General features: G+C 45.4%; 2 protein-coding genes across 2 annotated transcripts in view; both read left to right on the top strand.

Annotated features, from left to right (window-relative positions):
* Positions 1 to 526: 526 nt before the first annotated feature.
* LOC149441251 (uncharacterized) lies at positions 527 to 1,744 on the top strand. Its single transcript, XM_089657565.1, has 3 exons — positions 527 to 674; positions 761 to 964; positions 1,455 to 1,744. The coding sequence occupies exons 1-3, from the start codon at positions 579 to 581 to the stop codon at positions 1,740 to 1,742; spliced, it is 588 nt and encodes a 195-aa protein (XP_089513691.1). The 5' UTR covers positions 527 to 578; the 3' UTR covers positions 1,743 to 1,744.
* Positions 1,745 to 2,203: 459 nt separating this feature from the next.
* LOC149441250 (uncharacterized) overlaps positions 2,204 to 10,410 on the top strand; it is a 66,426-nt gene continuing 58,219 nt past the window's right edge. The window contains exons 1-2 of the mRNA XM_089657568.1: positions 2,204 to 2,354; positions 5,476 to 5,617. Coding sequence (XP_089513694.1) covers positions 2,220 to 2,354; positions 5,476 to 5,617 — 277 coding nt within the window. The 5' untranslated portion in view covers positions 2,204 to 2,219. The remainder of the gene's footprint in view (positions 2,355 to 5,475; positions 5,618 to 10,410) is intronic.

Genomic DNA, 10,410 nt, shown 5'->3' with positions numbered 1-10,410 from the left:
CTACCTGCTGACCGGAGAGGTGAGGAGGATTCTGGGAGGTCACATGACATCACTCTGATCTGTATTAAAAAAACACTGACCGGAGAGGTGAGGAGGATTCTGGGAGGTCACATGGCATCACTCTCATCTCTATTAATACAACACAGACCTGACCGGAGAGGTGAGGAGGATTCTGGGAGGTCACATGACATCACTCTTATCTCTATTAATAAAACACAGACCTGACCGGAGAGGTGAGGAGGATTCTGGGAGGTCACATGACATCACTTATCTCTATTAATAAAACACAGACCTGACCGGAGAGGTGAGGAGGATTCTGGGAGGTCACATGTCATCACTCTGATCTCTATTAATAAAACACAGACCTGACCGGAGAGGTGAGGAGGATTCTGGGAGGTCACATGACATCACTCTTGTCTATTCTGGTCAATAGACCATTTTATTTTTGCACACATTTAGATGATGTCAGGTGGTTGATATTGTTTTATTTGTCTCCTGATCTGTAGGATTATGTTGTAAAGAAGAAGTCTAGTGGGGAGCCAATCTCAGGAGGATGGAGCAGAACCCAGAGCCTCACCATGGTGCCTCCATCTCATTCTCTGATACCTGAGAGGGAGAAAGAGCAGAAGATTCTGGAACTGACCACCATGATGGTCCATCAGCTGACAGGAGAGGTGAGCGGTGCCGGGAATTCTGGGACATTCTCCAGTAACAGACAAGGGATGTGTCTGGATGGTGACTGTATCATTGTGTGTGTCAGGTTCCTAGAAGGTGTCAGGGTGTCACTGTCTATTTCTCCATGGAGGAGTGGGAGTATTTAGAAGGACACAAGGATCTCTACAAGGACGTCATGATGGACAATCAGCAGACTTTGGGTTTTGTGAAGATTGTAAGGAAGGAATTTCCCCGGAATGAGACGATATTGAAGCTCACCCTGGAGATCCTCAGCCTGCTGACTGGAGAGGTGAGTGTAATGAAGGGGTTAAATCTGACTGGGCTGTACACTGGGAGGGATTCAGAGTCACTTGAAGTCTTCTGATGATCTGTAATCAATAACGACATCCACACAAGTACTATGAATACATAAAGTGTCCGGACTCTATGAGATTTGGTTATAGCACAAGATGGCGGCATTGGTTATAGAAGAGAACAATCTCAGCTTTAGTCCAATCAGTGAGACCCATGATTACCAGCATGCCACGCCCACTGACCACTAAATCCATGGGTGACATTTCCTGGTGGGTCAGTGAGCCTTACTAGTAAACCATTAGTGACTATTATATGACTTCTAGAAGGAGCTATAAATCTGACCCCATTGTCATCATATCATTGGATGGAGATGTCTGTCCTTTGCTGAGTCGGCACATTGTGGCCAATCCCTGGAGAATAAATCTAGAGCTGACCATAGAAGTGAGGGATTATGGGAGAGTGAGATTTATCTTTGTATCACACAGAACTGTACAGGAGTCATGAAGAAATCTACCGACAATGACACCAGAAGGAGATCTCATCGTATGACCACAAGATCCTCGAGAATCCAGAATCCCATCACCATCCCCCTACCTCCATCCCTGATCCCTACAAGACAGAAGACACAGAAGATTCTAGAAGTCACTAAGAAGATGATGGAGCTGCTGACAGGAGAGGTGAGCGGTGCCGGGAATTCTGGGACATTCTCCAGTAACAGACAAGGGATGTGTCTGGATGGTGACTGTATCATTGTGTGTGTCAGGTTCCTATAAGGTGTCAGGGTGTCACTGTCTATTTCTCCATGGAGGAGTGGGAGTATTTAGAAGGACACAAGGACCTCTACAAGGACGTCATGATGGACAATCAGCCGCCCCTCACATCACCGGGTAAGAGGAGACTTTATTGTAAAGGAGAGAGCAGTACGGAGGATCCACCTAGATCCCCCATCATCTGATAAACACATAGAAACAATGGATTCAGTCAGTGTGTGTGTTTCCTACAGATGGATCCAGTCATGGGAACCCACCAGAGAGATGTCCCCGTCCTCTGTATTCCCGGGATTCCACACAGGAAGGTCACACCATCCCTCACCATCATCAGGTAGATGATGACAATTATTGGTAGTTGTGATTTATACACAGCATGTTTGTTACAATGAATGTTTTATTATATCTTTCAGAGGAATCCTCGGGGATGATAATATTGATGTTAAAGAAGAGTATAAAGAGGAGGATGAGGAGTATGGAGTGATGGAGGAGTTTTCAGAAGGACACAAGGAGATGATGGAGCCACCTAATACCAGGAACCCACCAGAGAGATGTCCCCGTCCTCTGTATTCCCGGGATTCCACACAGGAAGCTCACACCATCCCTCACTATTACAAGGTTGGTGGGATGGAGAATCTAGAACATGGACTTGTAGAGACTATGGGCTCCAATCACAAAGCGGTATCTTCCCGTATCCCAGTATGTAGTAAGATGCTGCATTCTGTTTTTTAGTAGTGAATCCTGCGGGTAATTTACCACTGGTGTCCTTAGCAACACTTGTAAATAGCTTGTTGTTAAGGAGAGGGCAGCCGCCAGTGTCCCCAACAACCAGTAAACAAGGAGCGGACGGCCGCCAAGTTCCCTGCTGACAGCTGTGACAGGTCTGGTATGGATTTTGAGGGGAACCCCGATGCCAAAAAAATAAAATTAAAGGAGTGAGTTCCCCTCCAAAATCAATACCAGACCCTTAGTGAGTGCCCACCTTCCTCCTGAACCATACCAGGCCACATATTCTCAACATGGGGTGGGTGCTTCAGGGCAGGGGCACTCTGCGCCCCCAAAAGCACCTTGTCCCCATGGCGATGGGGACAAGGGTCCCTTCTTCACAACCCTGGGCAGTGGTTGTGGGGGGGCTTTGGGTGGGGGACTTATTGGAATCTGGAAGCCACCTTTAACATGGAGGCCCCCAGATCCCGCCCCCCCACAATGTGAATGAGTTTAGAGTACATAGTACCCCTATTCATTCACCAAACAGTGTAGTGTAAAAAAAAACACTGGAATAAATTTTTGACAAAACAAAAATAAAGAGCAATATCCCCTGATGTAGATCCATCGATGATCCAATCACGATACTCGCTGTCATCGCTGAAAAAACAAAGCTCCCCTCCTGACATCTGACAGCTTTGTCGCCTCCCACTTCTAAATAAACTAAGGAATGCTACTACCCTGTGACATCACTGGGTGGCCTTGCCCTCTTGTTACGTCACGAATACAACATGCCCCGGTCAGTGACGTCACGAATACAACATGCCCCGGTCAGTGACGTCACGAATACAACATGCCCCGGTCAGTGACGTTACCAATACAACATGCCCCGGTCAGTGACATCACCAATACAACATGCCTCAGTCAGTGACGTCACCGAGTGACACCGTCTCTTAGTATATTTAGTGGCAGGAGGCAGCAGAGCTGTCAGACAGAGGGGAGTCTTCATTGGGAGCGGAGCTTTTCTTTCCGTGACAGCGAGCATCGTGATTGATGATGGATCTACACCGGGGGGGACATTTTGCTTTATTTTTCTTTTTTAACTAGTAGCCGACCGCAGATAGCCGAATGACGGCTTCACTGCGGCTGGCCAGTTCTGGGTGGACGTCATATGACGTCCCCCCAGAACGCGCTCGGGCGCGCACCCGGCGATCTCCGTGATCGCTGTGTCCTACGGACACAGCTGATCACGTGATGTGGTAAAAGGCCGATCCCAGCGGCCTTTTACCACGTGATCAGCGGTGTCCAATGACACGCTGATCAGAGGGAAATGCAAGTGCCGGTTCTCGGCTGCACTTTCCTCACGCTGTCAGATCGTGAGGAAAGTACTGCCGAGAACCGGCAGTTGTCAGAGCGGGGATCGGCACCGATCATCAGGACACTGATGATCAGTGCCCTGATGATCGGTGCCCAGCAGTGCCACCCGTAAGTTCCGCCCAGCAGTGTGCCCACTAGCTCCGCCCACCTGTGCCCAGCAGATCACCCACCTGTGCCCAGCAGTGCACCCACCTGTGCCCAGCAGTGCACCCACCTGTGCCCCTCTGCAGTGTCACACACCTGTGCCCAGAAGTGCCACCTACCTGTGCCCAGAAGTGCCACCCACCTGTGCCCACCCACCAGTGCCACCCACCTGTGCCCACCCACCAGTGCCACCCACCAGTGCCGCCCAGCAGTGCCACCAGTCAGTGCCCAGGGGTTGTGCCAGTCAGTGCCACCAGTCAGTGCCCAGCAGTGATGCCAGTCAGTGCCGTCTATCAGTACCCATCATCAGTGTCACCTATCAGTGCCGCCTCATCAACGCACATCAGTGAAGGAGAAAAAATACCTGTTTGAAAAATTTTATAATAAAAATTTTTTGCATTTTTTTTATTTATAGCGCAAAAAGTAAAGCGCCCAGTGGCAATTAAATACCACCAAAAGAAAGCTCTATTTGTGAGAAAAAAATGATCAAAATTTCATATGGGTACAATGTTGCATGACCGCGCAATTGTCAATCAAAGTGCGGCAGCGCTGAAAGCTGAAAATTGGCCTGGTAAGGAAGGGGCTATAAGTGCCTGGTAGGCAAGTGGTTAATAAAGGACTTGTCAAAAACTGCCTGCTGTCTATATAACAGAATACTTTTTTGGGGCGAATAATTAGGGGTACCATGTACCCCATACTCATTCACATGGGGTGAGGGATCTGAGGGCCCCCTTGTTACTTTTTGTAAGTCTCCTGCCTGCAAACCCCCACAGCCACTAGGCTGGGTTGTAGGGAACAGTCCCTTGTCTCCATCAACATGGACAAGGTGCTCTGGGGGAGCAAAGCTCCCCCCCCCGCCCCAGAGCATCCACTCCATGTTATGGGCACGTGGCCTGGTATGTTTCTGGAGGGGGGGGTCACTTGCTTGTCCCCCCTTTTCTGATTTGCTGTGCTGCATGCTCAGATAGGGGTCTGGTATGTATTTCTTTCATTTTGGCAAGGGGCCCCCTTTCAAAATCCATACTAGACCCCCCAAGGAGGGAATCCTACGCCATTTTCTTAATATTTCCTTGCTGGTAATTCTTTTTTTTTAGATTTATCGGTTGGTTTGGATGCGGCAGCCGCTCGCTCCCTAACAACCATGTTGTTTACTGGTTGTTAAGGATGCCAGCGGCCGCCCACTCTTTACCAAGCAGTACACATTTCCTGAATGCCGCATGTCTCCACCACTAATTAATGACCGCATGCATTTCATTCTTTATTTCCTTCTGTGAATGTAACGCCTGTTCATGCGGTATTTACTGAGCGTGTTCAGTGTTTGTGGTCAATACCGCAACACGGGATAGGAAATGGACAGTTTCAGGATGGCATGCGGTATTTAGGGGAAATGTACCCACATATCACATGTGATCTGCTTCTGTGAAGGGAGACAATGTGTGGATTTTGTGTGTGATGTCACAATCATAAATCTTACATTTTACAGATGATATTTTCTCTCATTTCCTTGATTTAGAGTGGAGATCCAATCGATATAGAATTTGAGGTGAAAGCAGAAGAAGAAGAGGCGTATGTGAGGGATGATCAGCAGTCTATGGAGGAGGATGGAATAACGGGGACATTTATAGAGGAGGACACTCCTACAGAGATCAGCACAGGTGGGTCATGAACACTAAATCCATTCCTCCACCCATACTGCTCACTGATTGGTCCAGAGTAGGGCGGGGACTGGGTGATATCAGCCTGTAATCCCCTGGTCACTTTCCTGAGCTGTGTTCCCCGTCCTGTATTCCTGGATTTCTCTCGGATAATCTTCCTTCTCTGTGCTGCAGACACAATTTATGTATCTAGACTGGATTTATGGAGGTTCTGGGGTTCAGCTGGCAGCAAAATGTTGATTTTTACTCTAAGCATTGCATAATGTAGGCACCCAGGACATGTGACTGGGGTCTCCTGCCTTGTGCCTGACTCCTCCAGGGGACCTTCTCTGTTATCTGCTGGCTGTGCCGGGTGGAGGGATATGTCTGTAGTGTCTCAGCCCCAAGTCACTGAGTGCAGTCTCAGGAGATGGGAGGCAAGCAACCCTTTAAGGACCTTAAATTACTGAATACCAATATTATGAGTCCTGACCATTACATTATATAATTTATATTGTACATTACATACTCCTGACCCCTGCACTATATAATCTATGTTGTACATTACATACTCCTGACCCCTGCACTATATTCTCTATGTTGTACATTCCATACTCCTGACCTCTGCACTATATACTCTGTGTTGTACATTACATACTCCTGACCCCTGCACTATATACTCTATGTTGTACATTACATACTCCTGACCCCTGCACTATATACTCTATGTTGTACATTACATACTCCTGACCACTGCACTATATACTCTATGTTGAACATTCCATAGTCCTGACCCCTGCACTATATACTCTTTGTTGAACATTCCATAGTCCTGACCCCTGCACTATATACTCTATGTTGTACATTACATACTCCTGACCCCTGCACTATATACTCTGTTGTACATTACATACTCCTGACCCGTGCACTATATACTCTATATAATCTATGTTGTACATTACATACTCCTGACCCCTGCACTATATTCTCTATGTTGTACATTACATACTCCTGACCCCTGCACTATATACTCTATGTTGTACATTACATACTCCTGACCCCTGCACTATATACTCCTATGTTGTACATTACATACTCCTGACCCCTGCACTATATACTCTGTGTTGTACATTACATACTCCTGACCCCTGCACTATATACTCTATGTTGTACATTACATAGTCCTGACCCCTGCACTATATACTCCATGTTGTACATTACATACTCCTGACCCCTGCACTATATACTCTATGTTGTACATTATATACTCCTGACCCCTGCACTATATACTCTATGTTGTACATTACATACTCCTGACCCCTGCACTATATACTCCATGTTGTACATTACATACTCCTGACCCCTGCAACATATACTCTATGTTGTACATTACATACTCCTGACCCCTGCACTATATACTCTATGTTGTACATTACATACTCCTGACCCCTGCACTATATACTCTATGTTGTACATTACATCCTCCTGACCCCTGCACTATATACTCTATGTTGTACATTACATACTCCTGACCCCTGCACTATATACTTTATGTTGTACATTACATACTCCTGACCCCTGCACTATATACTCTATGTTGTACATTACATACTCCTGACCCCTGCACTATATACTTTATGTTGTACATTACATACTCCTGACCCCTGCACTATATACTCTATGTTGTACATTACATACTCCTGACCCCTGCACTATATACTCTATGTTGTACATTACATACTCCTGACCCCTGCACTATATACTCTATGTTGTACATTACATTCTCCTGACCCCTGCACTATATACTCTGTTGTACATTACATACTCCTGACCCCTGCACTATATACTCTATGTTGTACATTACATACTCCTGACCCCTGCACTATATACTCTGTGTTGTACATTACATGTTCCTGACCCCTGCATTATATACTCTATGTTGTACATTCCATAGTCCTGACCCCAGCACTATATACTCTATGTTGTACATTACATCCTCCTGACCCCTGCACTATATACTCTGTTGTACATTACATACTCCTGACCCCTGCACTATATACTCTGTTGTACATTACATACTCCTGACCCCTGAACTATATACTATATGTTGTACATTCCATACTCCTGACCTCTGCACTATATACTCTGTGTTGTACATTACATACTCCTGACCCCTGCACTATATACTCTATGTTGTACATTACATACTCCTGACCCCTGCACTATATACTCTGTGTTGTACATTACATACTCCTGACCCCTGCACTATATACTCTATGTTGTACATTACATACTCCTGACCCCTGCACTATATATTCTGTGTTGTACATTATATACTCCTGACCCCTGCACTATATACTCTATGTTGTACATTACATACTCCTGACCACTGCACTATATACTCTATGTTGAACATTCCATAGTCCTGACCCCTGCACTATATACTCTTTGTTGAACATTCCATAGTCCTGACCCCTGCACTATATACTCTATGTTGTACATTACATACTCCTGACCCCTGCACTATATACTCTGTTGTACATTACATACTCCTGACCCGTGCACTATATATTCTATGTTGTACATTACATACTCCTGACCCCTGCACTATACTCCATGTTGTACATTACATCCTCCTGACCTCTGCACTATATACTCTACAGTGGATATACACCCCTGTTAAAATGTCAGGTTTCTGTGATGTAAAAAATTAGACAAGGATAAATAATTTCAGAACTTTTCCACCTTTTAATGCATGCTATAAACAACTGAATTGAAAAACAAACTGATATCTTTTAGGGGGGAAGAAAACAAAAAATACTAAAATAATGTGGTTGCATAAGTGTGCACACCCTCTTATTACTGGGGATGTAGCTGTGTTCAGAATGAAGCAATCACACTCACAATCATGTTAAATAGGAGTCAGTACACACCCGCCATCATTTAAAGTGCCTCTGATGAAACACAAATAAAGTTCAGCTGTTCTAGTCGGTCTTTCCTGACATTTTCTTAGTCGCATCCTTCAGCAAAAGCCACGGTATGCAGGGAGCTTCCAAAGCATCACAGGGATCTCATTGTTAAAAGGTATCAGTCAGGAGACGGGAACAAAAGAATTCCCAAGGCATTAGATATGCCATTATTATTATTATACAGTATTTATATAGCGGCAGAAGGTTTGCTCCGCACTGTACATTATAGTGGGGGATGGTACATGAGACAGGACAGTAACAAAACAGAACACGAGGAGTTCAAGGGCCCTGCTCTTTGGAGCTTACAATCTAGGAGACCATGGAACACAGTGAAGACAGTCATCATCAAGTGGAGAGAATATGGTGCAACAGTGACCTCGCCAACAGTGACATCGCCAACAGTGACATCACCAACAGTGACATCACCAACAGTGACATCGCCAAGAACTGGATGTCCCTCCAAAATGGATGAAAAGATGAGAAGAACACAGGTCTGGGAGGCGGCCAAGAGGCCTACAGCAACATGAAAGGAGCTGCAGGAATATGTGGCAAGTCCTGGCTGTGTGGTCCATGTGACAACAATCTCCGTGTTCTTCATATGTCTGGTCTATGGGGTAGAGTGGAAGACGGAAGACTTTTCTTAGGAAGAAAACCATCCAAGCCCGGCTACATTCTAGAAAAACACATCTGAAGTCTCCCAGAAGCATGTGGAGAGATGTGTTCTGGTCTGATGACACCAAGGTTGATCTTTTTGGCCATAATTCCAAAAGATATGTTTGGCACAAAAACAACACTGCACATCACCAGAAGAACAGAATACCCACTGTGAAGCATGGTGGTGGCAGCATCATGCTTTGGGGCTGTTTTTCTTCAGCTGGAAATGGGGCCTTAGTCAAGGTAGAGGGAATTATGAACAGGTCCAAATACCAGTCAATATCGGCACAAAACCTTCCGGCTTCTGCTAGAAAGCTGAACAAAGAGGAGCTTCACCTTTCAGCATGACAACCACCCAAAGCATCCATCCAAATCCACAAAGGAACGGCTTCACCAGAAGAAGATGGAAGATTTGGAATGGCCCAGCCAGAGCCCAGACATGAATCCGATAGACAATCTGTGGGGTGATCTGAAGAGGGCTGTGCGCAGGAGATGACACGCAATCTGACAGATTTGGAGTGTTTCTGCAAGGAAGAGCGGGCAAATATTGCCAAGTCAGGATGTGCCATGCTGATAGACTCCTCCCCAAATAGACTGAGTGCTGGAATCACATCAAAAGGGGCTTCAACAAAGGATTAGTGTAAGGGTGTGCTCACTTATGCAACCAGATTAATTTAATTTTTTATTCTTAATTCCCCCTAAACGATTTCAGTTTGTTCAACTGAGTTGTACAGTTTATAGGTCACATTAAAGGTGGAAAAAGTTCTGAAATTATTTATCTTTATCTAATTTTTTTTACATCACAGAAACCCGACATTTTCACAGGAGTGTGCAGATGTTTTATATCCACTGTATGTTGTACATTACATACTCCTGACCCCTGCCTTATATACTATATGTTGTACATTCCATGTTCCTGACCCCTGCATTATATACTCTATGTTGTACATTACATACTCCTGACCCCTGCACTATATACTCTATGTTGTACATTACATACTCCTGACCACTGCACTATATACTCTATGTTGAACATTCCATAGTCCTGACCCCTGCACTATATACTCTTTGTTGAACATTCCATAGTCCTGACCCCTGCACTATATACTCTTTGTTGAACATTCCATAGTCCTGACCCCTGCACTATATACTCTATGTTGTACATTACATACTCCTGACCCCTGCACTATA

This window comes from Staurois parvus, unplaced genomic scaffold, assembly GCF_062004578.1.
Source record: "Staurois parvus isolate SC_StPar_1 unplaced genomic scaffold, SC_StPar_1.0 ptg001010l, whole genome shotgun sequence".
In the NCBI taxonomy this organism is placed as follows: Eukaryota; Metazoa; Chordata; class Amphibia; order Anura; family Ranidae; genus Staurois; species Staurois parvus.
The sequence above is the reverse complement of the archived record's forward strand: the minus strand, read 5'-3'. Positions and strand labels throughout refer to the sequence as shown.

Coding starts and splice junctions, on each gene's coding strand:
- LOC149441251 (XM_089657565.1), top strand. CDS start 579: ATGGTGCCTCCATCTCATTCTCTGATACCTGAGAGGGAGAAAGAGCAG. Junction 675..760: donor TCCATCAGCTGACAGGAGAG/GTGAGCGGTGCC, acceptor TGTGTGTGTCAG/GTTCCTAGAAGGTGTCAGGG. Junction 965..1,454: donor TCAGCCTGCTGACTGGAGAG/GTGAGTGTAATG, acceptor TGTATCACACAG/AACTGTACAGGAGTCATGAA.